The sequence below is a fragment of the Papilio machaon genome, chromosome 6 (assembly GCF_912999745.1).
Source record: "Papilio machaon chromosome 6, ilPapMach1.1, whole genome shotgun sequence".
In the NCBI taxonomy this organism is placed as follows: Eukaryota; Metazoa; Arthropoda; class Insecta; order Lepidoptera; family Papilionidae; genus Papilio; species Papilio machaon.
Genome location: NC_059991.1, coordinates 5348672 through 5369770, shown reverse-complemented (window position 1 = coordinate 5369770; position 21099 = coordinate 5348672). Strand labels below are relative to the sequence as shown.

The window sequence follows — 21099 nt, the reverse complement described above, 5'->3', positions numbered from 1 at the left end:
TTTGATGATAATGGTTAATATTAATCAAAACTTACTTAGAATTTTATATACATTATCTTAAGATGCAACATACATATGTGTCTGGTTGCAACGTGATAACGCCATAAACAGATTATGTAAACTTGTGCGCCGGCAAAATAAGCCAACTGTGAAATTAACAACAATCACTCTTTACGATCATACTTAACTTATTCCTACAAATTATGCAAGAAATTTCTAAGTGCGCTTATGTGTGTTTATGTATATGTGTTTTTAATTTATGGAAATACACTATGAGAAGAAATTGTCCTGCATCAACATAATAAGATGAATCTGTTATAAACGAGCCTTTTACGGTCGAGTTGTTTCTTTGCAAGCACAGTTGTGTTCTGTATTATTTTAATCTAACTACTCTAAAGAGGTTGGCATATTGTCATTCAACATTTATGAACGCTCCTTTATTGAGTGCCGCCTAATATTGTGTCCTAATAAATAAAGAGGTCACCTAAATAGCACCAAAACACATTTCATAATCTATTACTAAAGTTTAAGTAACTATTAGTTGCTTTTAACAAGTCCTATTAGTGCCTTGAGCTGATAAAAATATTTAGTAATAGTCTTTTCTTATAACTGTATTCTATCATTTAAGAAAACAACGTGGTAAATTTTTACGTCGTCGATAAGGTATTCGGCGTAAGCGTCCGTAATATAAATTAATAAACTTAAGTATTTTGAATTGCACTTTAAAAATTGCAGTAAACATTAACAAGAAATTCTGTAGAGTAGGTAATATTTGTAAATTTCTCGCATAGCCAATAAATCGAACCTAAGAACCCCTGACCACAAGAAGTTTTGTTTATTGGCAAACTTCAAGCCGGCTAGACTACGTGGTGAATCGATTGCTTCAGAAGAAAGTCCAGTATCGCACACCTAAATCGGTATTTACGTTGCCTAGTTTCCACTTAAATAGGGCAGCGGCAAACAACAATCTAGCCGTCCGTCTTAACAACACTGAGTAAAATCTAACGTGCTGTCAATCTAATCTAAGCTTATTATGGGCCATTCGAATTAGTGTGCATTGTGGAAATTTCACCAATTTATAAGCTGTATCTTTAGTCATATTATTTCCTTTTCATTTTATTTATCACGTCATATTATACTGAGTTAGTTTTCTTATGGTAATGGTACAAAAGTGCACACAATTATTTATTAGCTGATTTAGTATCGTCGCTGACGTAAAAAAAAGTGTGAGTGACGTAAAAAGAATGTTGTTCCATAAAAATCGCTTTAGTCTTTATTATAGTACGAAGCTCGACCTTTATGTACAAAATCGTGTTGACTTAACATTTTGCCGTCATGGATCGTTCTATAGATTCATGCTATAATTGCTTTTGCTATTTTCTATAGATCATAACTTTGTGTATTGAATAAAAATTGCTACACTTGAGTCAGTTAAAGTTGGAAAACACCTTGATATCTTTATAATGAAGATGAATATCTGAATAATGATCAATATGTAAAAGTAACTTAGTAGTTTTTTTAACTTTAGACATAGTTAAAATAATATATATTCCGTTCTTCGAAGAAACTATATCAGCACTTTTTTTACTTCGTACTTACCTATCAGATAGGGATTAAGTTATTGCTTGTAGCAATGGTAACAGCGGTGCTTTGCCGTCATGATAAGAGTGCTGGCGATAACAGCTTCGCTAAGGTCGAGTACTTCGCTTATACGATATCATCTGTACTAATATATCACTGTGTTATCTTATTGATTAATCCAATTTATATATGTAGGAACTTTGCATAGAATTTAAATCCCTATTCATGACGTATTTTGCAAGACTTCTGAAATCCAATGTACTAGGTGTAAGATTATCATAATTGACCCTTATTGTTGAAGTTGGATTTATACATAGTAAACAAGAATGTTCTTGTAAACTGTATTGTTTAATGGTTACAGTAACTTTTACAACTTTTTCCACTTAAAGAAATTAAATCTTTAAGCAGTCAAATAAAAAGAGAAAACTTGAGTAACTTTTACTGTTCATCAAATTGAATTTAAGACTTTCCCTAATCATGAAACCAACTGACGTTTACTTAAACTTGTTCAAAACGTTGTTAACCGTTCATCGATATTTAACCTAGTTTCTTACATTTATAGCCACTTTGGATTTTACACCATCGTAGCAGAGAATAAGGTCATTGGTATATAGGTATACGCCCGTCGCGTCTGAAAGCTAATCACAACATAAAAGATCTTATAATAACACGTCGTCACACAATTAGTAATAAAAATGTTCGACCGCCTGTTCATGTACTACGGCGAATTTTACGAGCAACTTATCAGAGCTTTTACGTGATTGAATCCGTAACAGGTGCTCTGAAATTTTGGTTTCTGAAGTTATCACATTAAGTACTTCTAAATAGATATAATCGGTGCATCATGAAACCAACCTAGATTTTATATACTTTATTTCATTCAATTAAGTTAAAAATCAGCAATTGTTCTCGCTTTTTAAACGCATTACATGAAAATAATACCTAAGTATTTTTAAGGTAAAATAAAACAATTTTAATGCTCGCATGATATTTATTTTTAAAATATAATTCATTGCAAACATTTTAAACATAAGTGCAGTTTCACTGTTATTGTGACTACATTTATGCTTCAATAACCAGAATATGTACTGTGAAACAAAATCGCAGGATCCAACCTTCATTTTACTCCGGCAAAGCTCAAGCTTACCATGGACTTCCATCTTCTGTACAAAAAATATTGCTATCTCTAGTATTCAAAGGGAATGAAAGGGGCGACAATATAAGATATTGATTTTTTTTTTATTTATTAAATCAATGTCGTAATTCATCATCAGTTTCAACAGCCTCGCAGCTGTGATACTTGGAAGACGTGTCAGGACAACTGTCGGCGATTGACAACTCATCAGAGGAGGCGGCAGGAGCCTCGTGCTCCGCCAGAGGAATCAGTTCCTCATCCTCTTCAACATACGTAGTGCCCGCTACACCATTGCGCTTGTGATTGCTCAAGTGCTCTGACTCACGGTTCCAGCAATCTATGGAAATTGTTGTAAGATTTACTGCCTTAAATAAAAAGAATCATGCATAATACTTATTTTAGTACTGAAAAGTCTATAAAAGATCCTAAGTTAGAATGGGATCTGAGAAACGTGAATACGTCAACTTCTGTATTTAGGCAGTGTCTCAAAGTCGTAACATATTCGAAGAAGATGACTTTGAAAAACGACAAATATTTCATACCTGATGGTTTAAAATATTTGAGAACTTAATCGGTCAAAAAAAGTATTTAAAGTAAAAAAAAAAAAAAAAACTTACTTGGTCGTTTTTCGGGCGGAACCGGTTGTACAGTAGTGGGCGGCGGGGGTTTATTGGCTGAACGCAATCTCCTCGGACTCCTAGCCAGCGCGTGCGAGATGCTCGGCAGTCTTATATCTAAATGTGATCCTCTCTCTGTTACTATTTTATTATTCATCGCATACAACTTGGTTGTTATATCCCGAGCTATTAGTGTTGTTACAACACAAGCTAAGTAAGGCTCTTTTACAAAGAGATATTCCAGTGAAGTCCGTTGCCAGTATACATAGCGGCAAGATGATGCTGCTACAATAGACACCTATGACAAAAACATAAGAAAATTCATACTCACATTATACTTAGACCTCGTATAATATAAGAGGGGTAAAGTAACACGCGTTTCATTTAGGACGTCGCTTCGGACAGTAAAGTACATTTGTTCCCGACTTGCAAAATCTAATGTAATTACGTTCTATGTATCCTGTGGTTTATATCATTTTGATCACACAAAACATCGACATTCATAAAAGCAAACAAAATAAAATACACAAATACCTACAACGACTGCTTAGAACACTTATACGAGTATATTCAAGTGTATAGATCGTATTACGCTTGAAAAGGTGTGGTGCGTAGTAAGAAATGACATAACAATAACTATCTCAAAGTGATAAACGTTTTTATGTACAGGGTGTCACTTACTATCCAGAGCACGCCCTGTTGTTTTTTATTATTAAATAATGGTCTATATATCTTGGTATTTATATTCAAACAGGGTTTGTTTTTTTAAATAATTAATTTAATATATTCGTTTTTCAAGCAAAAATGGAAACTTTATATTGTAATTAATGATTTAATCAAAGTTTTAATTAAAAATTAAGTACGTTTCTAGTGCCAAAGTAAACTTTATATTGCTTGGGCACCGTTTTATGATTTTATGATGTGTAAGCAAAGTCAAACGTGTGCTAACATTGACAAAGCTTTTATATGTACTTATTTATAACAATATGTAAATAGTTTAAAATTACAATGTTGATAAAGTTGATATGTATAGGTACATGTTATACTAATGTCTTTTTTTTTAGGTCTGTTTGTGTTATTGAGTTTTTACTTTAAATACCTCAAATAATATTGTACTGCATAATGCAATAAGCGGAGTAGTTTCACTTAATTCGAAAAAAAAATTAAAACGAAATCTGTTTTATAAAACAAATGCGGTTCAAATCTAGTTATGATATAGTGATTTATATGGATGTAGTTCAGCCCATTTCTCGTCTCCCTAAATAATGAAGTCATCACTTCGGGTCGGCCGCGTTTGTTACGACCATTACCTTATTTAACAACCTGACACCAATAAAAGAAAATGCTTGCAAAGTCACTACGATGATTTAATTAAAAATACAAACTGTGATCCTTATTTCGAAAATTAAAAGCAAAGCGAAAGCACAATATTAAAAATTAGGAACTTTACTAAACGATTAATGACAAAAAGAAACAAAATTACAAATTAGAGAATAGAACTACTAAGTTCGTATTTTTATTGCACAACTTTGTAATTAGTAGTAATAGTTAAGTCTCACTATTGGAGTAAAAAAAAAACAATAAGTAAGATTTTTAATCTCAGAAACGCCTACGATGCTTTTAATTACCAAAGTATAAACAAGAAAAAGCTATGGGCGAATTTTTTTCATTTCTTTTAACATCTTAGCTTCCCGAGTTCATTTTGTTTATTTCCTGACCTGTATGTTTGGTTCTCTGAAAATATTATAGGGATAAGGGATAATATAGTTCTTACCTTAAACTTTTCATCAATTGTAGCTCGACTTGATTCGAATTCTGGTGAATCAAGAAACTCACAAGGAAGTATCGGATGCAGGAACTGGTGACCGCTCATCACGTTCACCTAGTTAAAAGTAAAATAACAATAATCATGGTCCGAATGATATTTGGCAAAACTGTTAAACGTTAGAGTGATAAATATAGGGGGATAATGTGCAACCGCGATATACGCTGGCTTTTTCAAATTCGATTTGCGACCTACATACTTGATATTACAAAATTAATTAAGAAAAAATCTACGTGCCGTATCAAAGTTTTGTTTAAAATAAGTATCAAGTGAAGAATATCAGAGCGGAGTGAAGCACGCGCTGGCCGTTAACCGCCGCGCCGCAAATATTATTATATTTGCTCCGCATACGAAAATTGTTTCAAACGCCCGCCATCACCACTCGCTGAACACAAATTTCAATTTGCATAAATTCACGCAGACGATACTAACACTCACTAGATCGGTGAGAAGTTACAGGACGAAGGTACCAGAGTGAAACCGTTTAGTGTTTTCCGAATACCACCAGCTATACGCCTTTTCAAATATCTTAGCGGCTCAGTCATCGGCGCATTGCCCACTCCTCGTCTTTTTACATCCTCTATACTTAACATTATGTTCTGCGCAGCAACACGTGTCATGTTCCAAGCCGCGCAGATATATGTCCACCTTTATAAATATACCTTTCCTGAGAGCAGCAATCCGAGACGGTCGGTTTTAGTGAGGTTCTGCATGGCGTAGGCCTCACCCGCGTGCAGTGACATTACGTGCGCGAAGTCCGGAGACACCATCCTCTTGAACTGGAGTCTTGATACCTGACCAAATTGTTACCCTTTACTGTTAGTAAAGGTGATGGAAAAAAGTCAGTTTTATGATGAATTTAGTTTTGGTCAATCTTAGGGCCTACAACGTAGCCCTTGTCCTGCCTACGACGTAGAACATACACAACTATGTAGACACTATAGGGCCTACGACATTGGCCTCGTAATGGCTACGACGTAGACACTGTACTGTTTACGACGTAGAACCTAAACCCATACTGCTTACCTTGAACGGTTCAAAAAGCGTGTGATAGACCTCCTCTAGCTCCGGATCAAACTTCACAGGTCTCATCTGGTACACCAGATAAACGACTTGGCCCAAGTTTAAGAAAACGAATCCGAAGTTCCAGGAAAACGTGTCCGGAGAACATATGACGTGCCAGGCCCAGATCGAATTCAGCATAAAAGCTTTAAAGAAAAAAAACGATAGAAACTTAATTGTTTTCATTATTTTCAATCATTGCTATCAATAGTTATTCAAATTCCATATGGATATAGGACGAGAAGAGGAAGAATGGAAGGGAAAGAGAAATCATTTGTTACAAGTTTAACTCACACACAGACACTGACTCACCAAAAATTAAGATTGTATGCATCCACAGCTGACCCTTTTTTGTGCTTGGAGCGCAGTACGATGCTACGAAAAGCATATTGGATAGCTAAGGATAAAATAAAAAATTGATTGATGTGTACAAACATTAATAACAAATAAATACAATTATCTCCTATAATTCAAGCAAACACATGCCTGTCAGGGCTTAGATATACCAATAAAATTGCTTTAAATAATTCCTGACGCTGCTTCGTCATATGTAAATCCCAACTCCCAAATACAAATTATTATGGTAAATAGGTTTTATCAATAGAACAAACAATAGTATATTTACCTGGAATAGAGGATGCTGTGAAACCTTCCATAGTGGACACCAAGGCCAATACCATGGTCCTGAAATAAATAATACATTAGACCTGGTCTTAATATTCATCGTATTCCTATTAAAAATATGAGTAAGCCTTAAATAAATGAATAGGTCCTAAAAGGTTTGTTCTTGGGAAACAAAATTGTGTAAAGAAAATGTTCACCTGGCATTGTGTAATTTATTGAACCAAGATCATGAAATGTACCATTTTCTCCAGGCCATGTAAAATTATATTCATTTATCTCTAAATATTCACTTTTAAGTCCCAATAAAGCACTATGTTGAGACATTGTGGAAAAATATTTTCGAATTTTAAAAGAAACTTAGGTTTTAGAGGTATTTAGGTCTTTAGTGGTTGCTGTATTCATATTTTAAGCGCTTATCATTGAGCAGAACAGTGAATTATCTAAAAACCAACATTGTGTAATTGGCGCCAAAAAATCAATAACAGCTATAACCATTTTGATTCGTCAGCAAATGTGAACAAGAGAGAGCCATCTAGGGAAACGTAGATAAACTCAAGTCTATGGTTCATTTCAATTATGATCTGTGCTTTTTCAATAATGAAAATTATAATAAAGATAGAACGGTCTTTTTAAATTTCCGAATGACTACTTGATGTGTGGCGCGTATTTCTTCTGTTAAATATTGAAATTGATGAAACCTTTCCTTAAATTTGGTTAGCTAATTTCTTTAATTCTGAAAAGTGATTTGTATAATTAAAAATAAAAAAATAAAATAGTTATGTTTAAACAAAAACCATGTTGCAGAGAACAATTTTTGTCCCTTCTATGTTTCTTTATAAACTTATGTAAATCTGTCAAGCTCAAAAATATAACCAAATTGACGTTTAATTCTATGTGTCTACGGTTTCATTCAACCACATTCAAGTTCATCCTTATAAAAGGTGTGATGCGAGATTGGGCTTGCATGTAGTTGATTCCTATACAATATTTTGCGATGAGGTAGCATCAGTTCAATAAAAATAACATCAAACAACAAAATATTATGCCTTAAGTTATTGCGTGAATAGAAAGATCTTGGAAATGCCGAACATGAGTAAATCCTCGGTTGTCAGTGGTAAGCTACTTGAGTAATAGCAATAAGATTTTATATTATAAATACTAAGAAACGTGGACGATTTATTATTACATTTCCTAAAAGTTTCAGTTTAATTTTATATTTCATAATTTACTTGTGCCACTTTGAGATAAAATGGTTTCACCTATAACATAAACGTTCTCTTGTTAACAACATGTAAAATATCAATATATTTGTTGATAATAATCAAAGAAACTCTAGCTTATGTTTAAGACTGCTATCTTATACCACATTGTGTCACAATATATTTATTATTTGTGATCTAAAGCATTAGTCATTCTTTACAAGAACTATTATTTAGCTAAAAGGCAGTTTTAACATATAATATTTTGTTATTGTTATATAAATCAAAATCTGTTGTTAATTTTTTTAAATCATCATTAAAACTAGTTTAATGTATCCAAACATTAAAACTTGGGCACATTTAACTTTACTCAATAATATACTGTTATAATTTCTTAATATGTTGCAAGAATAAATGAAATAAGTTTAATAATGGTCACAAGCATCCAACACAAACTTATGCTGAATAGACGGACATAATTTGGGTAAAGGTGCAAGCATGCATGCCTGAATTGCACCAAATCAAAGATGACAGAATTTATATGGTTCTTTGTTGATGTAATTTTTCAATATGTTTAATAGCAAATTTGTTTACCATGTTAAAATTTATGTTGTTCAAATATTACAAGTACAAGCAGAAGTGAACATTGCACTCAATTGGGTTTAAATGATTACAATAAGGGACAGTTAAGAAGTTCAATTAAAGCAATCAAGTTGGAGTACCAACTTGATGACCAACATTTGTAATTTAATTTTCTTTCTTTTTGAAGAACAAGGGTCTAAATTCTATCTTTAACTTAAACAATACTCACAATCAGAGGAGAAAAGTAATAAAAATTATTTGATAAATTCACACTTCATGAACTCATGGTTAGGCTATATTTAGTATCTTTCCAATAAAATTTGGTGCTCGTCTTATTGGTAGGAGAAAGAAAAAAAAATAAAAAAAGTTTTATCTTAATTGTGCAATAAAGATAGCAATCTTATCTGTGTGTCACAACCTTGTCATTTGTCAAATATTTGGCTTTACATTTTAAAACTATACTATGTATATATTCTAAAATCTATTTAATAACTTACTTATTATTTTGAATCATTTGATGATATCTTATTTTACAATTTTCAGATCAATGAAATTGTAATAACCTTGGTGAATTGATTAATTTATAGGTCATTTCTATCAGTCTTATTGAACATTTATGTATCACAATATGTAGTATATTAACTATCTCAGTATATCACATCATCTAAACTCAATACTTAATTTTAAAAGTGTTTGTGGACTTTACAAATGTTATATGTCAATATGTTAAGAAATAACTTTGATAAGTACCTATCAGCTGTAAACTAAATGTCTAGTGAGGCACTAAATCTAGTAACTACCCAAGAGTCAAGGGCTCTAAGATTATTTCTATGTTAAAAATGATCTAGCATATATTCTCAATATAAAATTATTCAATATAAACATACTTTAGTTATTAGTGTTCAATTCAAACACAATATGTTGATATTAACATAGAAGTGTTATATGCTCAGAGGAGGAATTTACTTGTAAGGGAATCCTCCATATTATTTTTAAACAAGATTTTAAAACATTGATTGTGATTACCTTTTACTGAGTTAAATACAAACTATAATTTTCTTTGTAATGTATATTGTTTAAGATATTTTTTTAATGAAAATGTCATGCACTCACTAAGTTTAAACCAAATGATATGATTGGTAAGCTAAATACTGTATAAATTAAGATAAATATTTATCTTACAGAAGAATATGAGGTAATTGGTGACCCACAATGGCAGGTCTTCGAAAACGCTGTAGACGACCAAATCATCAGGATCCGTGGATACAAATATTCAAAATTGCGGTCAATATTATTTCACTCAGTTTGCCTAGCATTAGGTGGGCTGCCATATTTTGCATTAAGTAATTATCCTAAATATTACAAATTACAATACATAAAAAGCAGTTTGAAATATGCCAATGTCATCTGCGGAAAATGTGGTAAGTGTTACTTTAAGAAAATTTACTTTTGTTAATGGTAAAACTAAAGAAAATGATTATATTAGATGGGTGTTTTTCTCAGTATCACACCCCGAAAAGAAGTTTGATATGGAACCTGTGTATGAAGTGGATCTCAATCTCTCCAATCACCGAGATAACAAGTTACGATTCTTCATTTATCAACAAAACCGCTATGTTTGGCTGAGTGACCATGGAGTTTTTATCAATGTTCAAACTCTAAATGAAAAAATGACTATCAATTTGTTAATGGAGAACATGTGTGGTATCAATAAACGGCAGCAGAATGAATTGTAAGAAATGTTTTATTTTACTTTACTATTCTAATAATTTAGGTATAAAAAAAAATTGAACACATTGTAAACATTAAAAAGCTTCATACAAAACAAATATTAGAAATTCTTTTATGTGAATAAACTTTACAACATCATTGTTTAATGCAATGGCAAATTTTATTTACAGGTTAAAGCTCTATGGTTACAATTCAGTAGAAGTGGATGTGAAGAGTTACTGGTCATTATTCACAAATGAAGTTTTCAATCCATTCTATTTATTCCAAATATTTTCTATTGTGTTATGGTCATTGGATGAATACTATCAATATGCAACGTGCGTATTTTTCCTCTCCGTGGGCTCTTGCATGCTGGCATTGTACCAAACTAAACAGGTAAGATATTTTGCTGTTTGAAAATATCTTTCAGTACAAATGGTATTCTTTTTGTCTAAAATTGTCATTACTGTACACATTTATATAAGAAATAGGAATATTTAAAAGAATATTAGTTTTTTGTTACTACTCCCCTCTTATTTTCGCTTGGTTTAGCCTTATATCTTTCACACACTAGCTCATTCTTTATTAGTGTATCTGTGACAGAGATAACGCACAATGAATCTTTAAGTTAAAGATTCAATAGTTGACATATGTTTGTCTGAGTATTTACTATATATGTATTGAAGTTCATCAACTTTGGTATTAAAGAATAAATTACAAATTGGCACATATATTAATGACTAGCTTTACCCCGCGACTTCGTCGGTACGGAGTTAAAAAAAACGTAGCCTTCGCGTTCTTAAAGACTATGTTCTACATCCGTGCCTAATTACAACGAAATTCTTTAAGTCTCTTTTGGAGATAGATAACAAATCATCATCCATCATATTTGTGAAGATACGATTAGTTAATTATGTTCTGTTTCCAGATGAGCATAAAGCTGCATGAGATGGCGTCTTCAACGAATGCGCTGACGGTGCGCGTGTTGCGGCCGACGCGCGGCGGCACTGGCCGGGAGGAGTGCGTAGTGACGAGCTCTCGTCTGGTACCCGGCGACGTGCTGGTGCTGCCTCCAGACGGCTGCATCATGCCATGCGACGCCATGCTCATTACCGGCTCCTGTATTGTCAACGAGAGCATGCTCACTGGTACGTTATGTTTCAAATTTATGTCTAACCTCTGTAAACTATCATTTCTCTTTTTTAACGAAATCAAGTGACTACTTTAATTTTTGCTACTATAAAAAAACTAACAAGTGTTATTCACTATGCAGGCGGTTGTTGACTTTATACTATAGTGATTGATACAACGTGAAGTTAAAATGTATAGTAACAACTGAGCCTAATGTCTCTTCTAAAATATTCTAACATCTTTAATCGTTGAGAAATATTTCAATTATGGAAAAATGTTGAAGACTTACGTATATTGCAGGCGAAAGCGTGCCAGTAATGAAAGGGCCGCCTTGTCTCAGCTCCGAAGTGTATTCGACGGAAACTCACAAGAGACATACATTGTTTGCGGGCACGCATGTTATTCAAACTCGATTCTATGGCAATAATCAGGTAATTTACACAAATAAATCATTTATTAATTGAAATTATTATTTAATATATGATTCACTAAAATATTAATGAACACATTAATTTTATTTTTTAGGTTTTGGCTAAGGTTGTGCGTACTGGTTTTTATACAGCAAAAGGAGAAATGATCAAGAGCATTCTGTTTCCCAAGCCATTTGTATTCGAGTTCTACAAGGACGCCGTCAAGTTCGTCATTTTCATGTTCTGTATCGCCGCTATTGGAATGACGTATTCCGTTTGGCTGTACATTTTGCGAGGGGTACGTATTTTTTTTGTAAATAAAAGTAGAATATGTCGTGTGTCACAATATATATTGTTCTGTTGTTGGTGTCAGAGTTCAGCGGGCACTATATTGCTGCGGACACTGGACATAATAACGATCGTGGTGCCGCCGGCGCTGCCCGCCGCCATGACGGCCGGCATCGTGTACAGCCAGCAGCGGCTGCGCGCAAACCGCATCTTCTGCGTCTCTCCCGCGCGCATCGTCATCTGCGGCAAGCTGCAGGTCATGTGCTTTGACAAGGTAATCACTCACAAACACACACCTATACCCTAGTCTCCCCCCCTCTCCCCTCTCTCTCTTTCTCACTCTCTCTCTCCCTCCCTCTCTCTCTCTCTCTCTCTCTCTCTCTCTCTCGCCATCTCTCGGTATAGTCTCTAATTTTAGTACTTCCGGTCAGTTAAATCAGATATTGTTAATAATGTAACCACATTTTTTGTTGTAATTTGTTTGAGCCATTTTTTCGTATAACTTTAAATTTTATTCAAATAACTTTAGGTGGTCCGCAGATCGTTTTCCCCCTTCTTCTATAAAAAAAAAAAAATCATTGCATTCTTAATAAGATTCCATTGAAGGTCCGATGTGTTATTGCAAGCACTGAATGGTATTGTCTTTTTCAACCCAAAAATAAGTTTTCTCGGTCTATTCTGTACCCAGCTCATCACGTACCTTATTAGTTTGTGTGTTCATATTTACATAGGTACATTTTCTCTCTTAGACGGGTACTCTGACCGAAGATGGATTGGATTTGTACGCGGTGATACCAGCCACTGAAGACAAGTTCGGTCGATGTGTTGTAGATATAAACAGTCTGTCTACCACCAGCCCGTTGGTACAAGCTCTAGCGTCCTGTCACTCACTCACCAGTATACAAGGCGAACTTAAAGGCGATCCTTTGGATTTGAAAATGTTTGAATTCACACAATGGGTGAGTTTTTTCTTACGCAAGGCAAGGGAGTTCTTTTATTATGCTAGTATATTAAAGGGGAAAGCTTTAAATTTTTAGTTGTGTGTATTATTGAGCGTCCACTTACTGTGACATTTAATTGTTTTAGATTTCTTGTCTGCAGTGTTTGTCGATGACCAGACTTATTTATGGTTTTTTTTTCAAGTTTCAATGAATTGGATTTTTTAAATCCGTACAGGTCCATTCAAATATGTGTATGGAGTGAAAATATTTTAGGTGCTGGAGGAGCCAGGTCCGGAGAACAACCGGTACGACAACTTGATTCCCGCAGTGGTGAAGCCGCGCACCGCAGCCAATGGAAACGCTCAAGATTTGGACAATTACGAAACACTCATGGAAATGCCGTACGAGGTAATAATTTAATATGACTAATATTTCTTTTATTTGGTTCATGGATTAAAGCAAGCTAAATATACACCATACACTTTCTATTTCAATGTTTTTCCAAAAAATAATTTTTTTAACTTGATAACTTATAAAATGACGAATGCCAGCTGTAGGTACGAAAAAGTATGGATTCTTTGTCACTTTCTGAGCCGAGCGTGCAAGCGAGAGCGCGAAACACGACATAAAGAGGCAAGATCGGTTAGTACGTTCTGCTTGTGACACAACTATCTATCTTCTAATTTAAATTAGACGTGATCACGTAAAATTATTGTCCGTAAACCGAATTTAGAGACAACCAATTTTTTTGTTTGCAGATTGGTTTGCTGCGACGATTCCATTTCTCTTCGTCTCAACAATCAATGGGTGTTATTGCACGAGTGCTTGGACAACCGCAAATGGTGTATTTCGTTAAAGGAGCTCCCGAAAAGGTATTATTAAATGGAATAATACTTCATCATATAATATTAACATTTGGTATTTACAGTGTAGAAACTACTAGAAGATTAGATAATTTATTTTTGTATTTGTAGGTAGCGGGTATGTGTGATCCAAAGTCTCTGCCGGAGAACTTCAGCACTATCCTACATGAGTACACGTCTAACGGCTACCGTGTGATCGGACTGGCTCATAAGAAGCTGGATCGTAAGATGAAGTGGGTGGATGCTCAGCGCATCAAACGAGATAACTTGGAGTGTGATATGATCTTTCTGGGCTTTCTAGTCATGCAAAACAGCCTAAAGAAGGAGACCTCAGAAGTTATTAAGGAATTACACGATGCACAAATAAGACAGATTATGGTTACAGGTAAAAAAAATAATCATTAATATATTCCAGATTCTACTTAATTAAGGAGATAATCGCACTCAGAGTAGTTTTTAACTGGATTTTTAAACTGGTCTGACTATATAATATTCTTTAACCGCGAATATTTGTCACAAAGTAATGTATACATTAATCTTGATTGGCTTTTGTGTTTCTATAATAATAAAGGTATTATTGTAGGAGATAACATAATGACAGCGATGTCTGTGGCCCGCGGATGCAACATGGTGCAGCCGCATCAGAAGCTGGTGCTCATCACTGTCGGCTCCCACCTCGGTGATGACACACGCCCCCCACTACACATGGAGGTATAATCATTTTCAAATATCTCGGCGGCTCTTATAGATTATCTAAAAATGTAAAGGATTAATTAAAACATAATTTTAATTAAACATATTTTAAATCGATAAAAGCTACATGTATTTATTTGCAGGTAGTGGGAGAAGATGGTCCGCCATTGCTGTCAATGGAGTCGTATGTGATAGCCCTCGAGGGCAAGACATGGGCCGTCATTCGCGCACACTATCCTGAAATGATGAGGACTGTCATCAAGAAAGGTAGTTTTAAATATTTTTTGACACAATAGGACATAATTAATTAAGAATGAACTTATTTTTCACTTTGACAAAATTGATATGACATTTGTGCAGTGTATCTATCGGGCGTAAACATAAAAAAATCTCATACAATTTTTTTCAATAACTTTACGTATGTTACTGTAGGATTGTCAGCGTCAAGTTGTAGACGTTCTCGAGTGTATTAATGTGGGATGTAATGTTTAAGGTATGGTGTTCGGGCGCTTCGGTCCGGAGCAGAAGACGCAGCTGGTGACGTCGCTGCAGGAGGAGGGTCTGGTGGTGGGCATGTGCGGTGACGGCGCCAACGACTGCGGCGCGCTGAAAGCCGCACACGTTGGCATCTCGCTATCGGAGGCTGATGCATCTGGTAACACTATACTTTGATTTTTTTACTGGCAGACAGATCTGTAAAACATCTTATGCTATCATATTACTATGGTATTCAAAAGTGAAGAATAATTATTAATGATATGCAATCCTAACAGCCATTTATAACTGTTTCCAAAGTAACTTAATATTAGAATTTTTCATATGAAATGTATAGACACTGCGTATTTTTAGTATTCTGTATTATTGTTTAACTTTTCAACGAATAATGTGCATACATCCCATTTGTTTTCACAGTTAAGATGATTAGTTAATTTGGTTATTGTATTTGTATAGTGGCAGCGCCGTTTACATCCAAGGAGCAGAACATTAGATGTGTGAAGCACCTGGCGCTGGAAGGTCGCTGCGCTCTCAGTACCTCCTTCGCCATATTCAAATACATGGCTCTCTACTCACTCATACAGTTTTTCTCTATTCTCATACTATACAATGTAAGTTGCTCTAATCATACTTCATACTAATATTATAAATGCGAATATTTAGATTGATGGATGAATGGACGAATGAATATTTGTTTGAAGGTCTGGAAAGGAAATCTCCAGAACGGTTCAATAGATCTTGATGAAATTTAGCATACATGTAGACCATAGTCTAGAAAAAACACGTAGGATACTAATTAACTTTTTTTTATTCCGTGCGGACGGAGTCGCGGACGACAACTAGTTTATTTATAATGTAACTTTTCTTTTGCTAAATTATTGATCACAGTATCCTTGCATTGCGACCGAAACCCCTTTATTAAATAAAAGCAAAAATGATAGTTGTTACAAAATTCAATTTCAATATCAAATAAATGATATAATAAATCAATAAAAATCAGAAAATAAAAAACGTGAAATCGTCAGTTTCAGAAATTTTCCAACATAAGTTGACCTCAAATTTAAAGGTGCAATCGTACAATAAATGATTCAACTTAGCCTGGACAAATCAGTAACACGATCATGCGAGTGCAGCTTGACAAGTAGTAGAAAATAAATATTTTATTTAAATATAATTTCAGTATTTCTCGATCCTCGGCAACAATCAGTTTCTGTACATCGACTTGGTTCTGACAACTCTTCTGGCGTTGTCGCTGGGTCGCGCCGCTCCTGGCCCCGTGCTCACCAAGCAGACCCCCACAGTGTCGCTGGTGGCACTCGCCAGCATACTGCCGCTACTGGCACAAGTCTTATTGGTGTTGTTATTGCAACTAGCATCTTTATATCTACTACATGCACAACCTTGGTAAGTTAATTAAGTTTTACCTAATTTTTTTTAGCAATTCGCATTAGATTTCTTCTTATAGAATGGAAAAATATTTTGAAATCCTGAATATTAATGGTAACGAATGCAAATAAAACGTCATGCAATGATACACATTGTTGTTGATTGTTTGAGTTTTTAGAAGATAAATTAATCGATTTACAAGTAAAATAATTTTTCGCAATACATTACTTGGGATCTATATTTATGTTATCGAATTAGTTCAGTAATAGATGCGCTAAAAAAAATTTTTTTTTACATTTTTTTTATTTGATTCCATGCCACCAGGTACCACTCGGTGCAGGGCAACGGGGAGGTGGAGCAGGTGCTGCTGTGGGAGAACACGGTGATCTTCATCGTCACCTCCTTCCAGTACCTAGTGCTTGCCTGCGTCTATGCCAAGGGATGGCCCTTCCGAGAACCATTCTGCTCTAACTGTATGTATATAAAGGGATCTAATTATAATCTTACTAATATTATAAATGCGAATGTTTAGATGGATGTTTGTTTGAAGGTATCTCCGGAACGACTCAACGGATCTTGTTGAAATTTGACACATATGTAGAACATAGTCTGGAAGGACACATAGGCTATTTATTACGTTTTTTTTTTAATTCCGCGCGAACGGAGTCGCTTGCGACAGCTAGTCATTTAATAAAGACGAAGATAATAGTTGATAATAATTTTACTTCAGTGCAAAATGAATGTTCACTAGGCAATTTTTTATTTTTAAATATTGAATATTTTATCAAAAGTTATGACTTGTAACTATTTGGACCAACAAGTCAAGTGTGTTCAAGACATTATATTTATCAAAAAAAAAAACATTCGTATTAACCATATAATTGGATCAAAACTAATAAATATTGTGTTTCAGATTACATGGTCCTGACACTGGTGACTCAATTCGCGTTTGTGCTGATACTACTGCTGTGTCCGTGGGTCTGGCTGGCCGAGGTGATGGAGATCATGCCGGTGGACCTTCACGACCAGGACCAGACATACTTCCGCATATACCTACTTATCATACCCATCCTGCATCTCGTACTTGCCATCGCCATTGAGGTACGTACTTCGATTCAATCTAAAGCTTTTAAAATAAATAAAGATAAGTCAAATCTCATATATGGCGACTAATGTTTAATATTTTTAGTTATTTTGTGTTATTTTTTCCATTTAATTAAATACAAATTTCTAGAAGCAGCAGAAACTTCATTATTCATGTTTAAAATTAGACATTTATGTCCATAAAAATAATATTTTTTACTAATACAAGCATCGTATCATGTCTGCTATTATCTTTTACTTTAAAAATGTAATACATATATTAAATAATATTAACAGGCAACACTATCTGAAGTGGACAAGCTGGGCTCTTTCTTCCGTACGTTCAGACGTCGTTGCGCTGACAAGGAGGACGCGGCGGACCTCACCTGCCCGCTCTGGTTACCTGACCCTGCCTCGCCCGTCTGCTGACTTGACACATTTCAAAAACACTGCTTTTAAGGTTATTTTTTTGTAGGATCACTGAAATATCCACTGGATAGGTCGCTGCTTGGAAATGACAGTTTTCGCTTCGTTATGATTTAAAAATCTATTATTAGTTCGAGTTTTCGACAGTACCAAGATGGCGGAAATGAAATAGGCACAAATTACCACGGCTTATAGCCTATCCAGTGGAACATAGAGTGAATAAGTATTCAATATTTTTGGCGGCTCACGCCTGCGCTGCGCAGTCCGGCTACGTCTAAAATTGTGTTCTGCGCAGCGACTTGTGCGATGTTCTGAGCCGCCGAGATGTTTGATTTCCTCTATACTATAGAACTATTTATTATGTGTGTATGTGTACTTAGTCAATATTTAGTCGTACGATAGCCCAAAGTGGCGATAAAATTACAACTTACTCTATTTTAATGTAGAATGTGCAATGTTAGTTTACTCATTCCACATTTTATTCTACAAAACTCATAAATGTTGTACTTTGTTGTGGGTTTTCACTGTCGACTATTAGAAAAATAATCTATCATCCATCTCGTTATTGCAGTGAACACCCACGGCTATAACGATAACTCGATTTTTGTGGTCATTTAATCATTGGACTTCGTCGTAACAATAATACTTGTATCTTGGAGAGTTTGACAGTTTTATATAAACAAAATAATTTATGTATGTATGTATTGGTAAATTATTGTTAAGACTGACCTATGTGGCCAAATGATTCGATAGGGTGAACTAATTAATCAAAACAAAACCAAGGAATTTTGTTATATTTTATCAAAGACATTAAGGTTAAAAATGAAAACTTATGTAAACCTAAATGCCTATTTACCTACTACCGTACTAATGAATGGGAAAATCAGTATTCTACTATAAAAGCGACAGTCGTTTCAAAGTTTCGTAAGCATAGAGACGACGACCCGAAAACAATAACCAATAGGACGCAGCTTTTTAATATGTTTGTACGAAAAAAGGTTGGTTAATGAGATACGAATAATTGATTTTTAGTACATGATTGGTTATTTTTTAAGAAGAGGCGGAGTTTGTCTCATTGCAAGAAACAATGCAATATTTCTGTAAGTGGAATACCGAGAAAGGCTCTAACTGTACTTACGTCTTTATGGCTAGTTTTGTACTTGCAACTTTTTACTTATCAATTGCTTTTTCAACGAAAACATCTGCTCAATGTATTAACTTACAAATTTTATATCTCGTCAAAACTTACATATCTACTTAAAAACTTTATGCCTCGCGTGCGTACTTATAAATTTTCTACGCCCATTGTACTTACAATTGTTTTTGTACTTAAAAAAGTACTTATTTCAATTTGAAGATAATAGGCTTTTCACGTTTTCTTCGTGAGCATGCTATCAAATATTGACATTGAATATTACGAAAAGAAAAAAAATAATAATTTAGAAAAGGTGATACGAGTTTCAAATAAAAATGTGCATGAAATTACGTCATGTTGTGACGTCATCGCTCTCAAATTGACTAAATGAAGTGAATCAAACATATATTTTAAAATATTGTGTTATAAATATCTGAGTTACAAAATAATTATTTGTCTAATATTTTTTTGTTTAAATTTGTGATCTTTTTCATGGATTTTCGAGAGGTCAATGACAAGCACACTCTTATTTGAAATGTACTATAACATGTATCCTTTTAATATAAATTACTGTGTTATTCCTCGAGGTTGTGTTATTTTAATTGTGTCGTAAAGTATATCCATTATTAATATATAAGATACATTAACTACGTCGCTATTGATAATGTGGTATATAGGTTTTAAACTATTATTGTTACGACAAAGTGAAGTGCAATAACTCTTTAGCGGTAAATTAAGTACCATTATATACTTAATAATTTTTATTTCTACGATTTTAAAATGATTTTAAATGGTCGCTTTACAAATGAACTATTAAATTTTGTATTAAAAATTAATGCGGTTATAAATTCAATAGAGTTGAAGTAATTAAAATTTTTAGTAATTTTATTAAAAAATAAATTTATTATTAAGTTTCTAACAAAATAAAAAATGAATTAAATGCCGACTTACTATATAACTGTCAGTTTTAAACATTTATGTTTTAACATAAAAAAATTGAGATTATTGGAAAATAATAAATAACAATAATGGCCGTTACCTAGAGGGATAGGCAGAGATAACGGATTTCCGTATGTTGCGAACCATATTGTTTTCTCGCCATCTTCTATAAACAAATAGAGTAAAAGAGGCCGATAAGAAACATTTAACTTCTATAAAACTCAAAATATTTTATTTAAAACTTACTTTTTATATTGAATTAATTTGATTATTATTTTAATGAAGCAATAATTATGTATCCATAATTATTTCATAAATATAACCTGAATTTACTTATATTTATTTGTAAATATCCAACAATTATACATTATTTTATTGTACTTATAAAATTAATTGGTACTATTTTAAAATAACTATAGGAAATATTATAGGTAAAGTAAGTAACATTTAATCTTTTCCAGTAAATGTGGTTAAAAAAATATTTATGAATAAGATCGATGTCGAAATTTTTTTCATCTTATTTCATTTCATAATCGCTGCATTGAATATAAATTGAAATAAATAATTTATTTTCAAATTAGAATGTCATATCTTTTAACTTATAGCTCTCAATCTTTCATGATAAAACATAGCCTGGATGCAAATAGGCTGGACCTACTGTGTGGTCTACTTTGTTTAATATCACTACAGCTTCTTAACTTTATTATTCCGAATTGTGTTTTTACTCTCATCCTCTTTGAAGAAACATAAACAACATGGTAAAATACCAGTGTGTAGTAGAATTTCACGGTAAGTCTGAGATTTCTACTCCCTCTAGATATATCTGACCAAAAATAGCCACTGAACCCGGAATACGTTGCAGTCAAATAAAAGTCTTAGGGCCTGTTTCACAATGTCCAATCAAGTATTTAAGCTTGGTGGAACTTGTTTGTCAAAAAAGTCGATGGCATTTATCAATATCAAAATAAGTTTTA

At 33.7% G+C, this 21099-nt stretch overlaps 2 protein-coding genes across 2 annotated transcripts; one reads left to right on the top strand and one right to left on the bottom strand.

Moving 5' to 3' along the window:
• Positions 1-2673: 2673 nt before the first annotated feature.
• On the bottom strand, positions 2674-7301 carry LOC106714898 (popeye domain-containing protein 3). The gene is made up of 8 exons (XM_014508021.2): positions 7042-7301; positions 6846-6904; positions 6533-6617; positions 6185-6366; positions 5821-5952; positions 5108-5215; positions 3334-3631; positions 2674-3053 (listed from the first exon to the last, which is right to left on the bottom strand). The coding sequence occupies exons 1-8, from the start codon at positions 7166-7168 to the stop codon at positions 2833-2835; spliced, it is 1212 nt and encodes a 403-aa protein (XP_014363507.1). The 5' UTR covers positions 7169-7301; the 3' UTR covers positions 2674-2832.
• A 448-nt stretch (positions 7302-7749) lies between these two features.
• Positions 7750-19613, top strand: LOC106707254 (polyamine-transporting ATPase 13A3). Its single transcript, XM_045678489.1, has 20 exons — positions 7750-7958; positions 9810-10046; positions 10129-10357; positions 10527-10731; positions 11264-11483; positions 11767-11897; positions 11992-12174; positions 12250-12438; positions 12914-13123; positions 13379-13513; positions 13864-13977; positions 14080-14353; positions 14552-14679; positions 14805-14928; positions 15155-15316; positions 15613-15767; positions 16337-16560; positions 16867-17015; positions 17456-17643; positions 17923-19613. The coding sequence occupies exons 1-20, from the start codon at positions 7925-7927 to the stop codon at positions 18052-18054; spliced, it is 3423 nt and encodes a 1140-aa protein (XP_045534445.1). The 5' UTR covers positions 7750-7924; the 3' UTR covers positions 18055-19613.
• The last annotated feature ends 1486 nt before the right edge of the window (positions 19614-21099 follow it).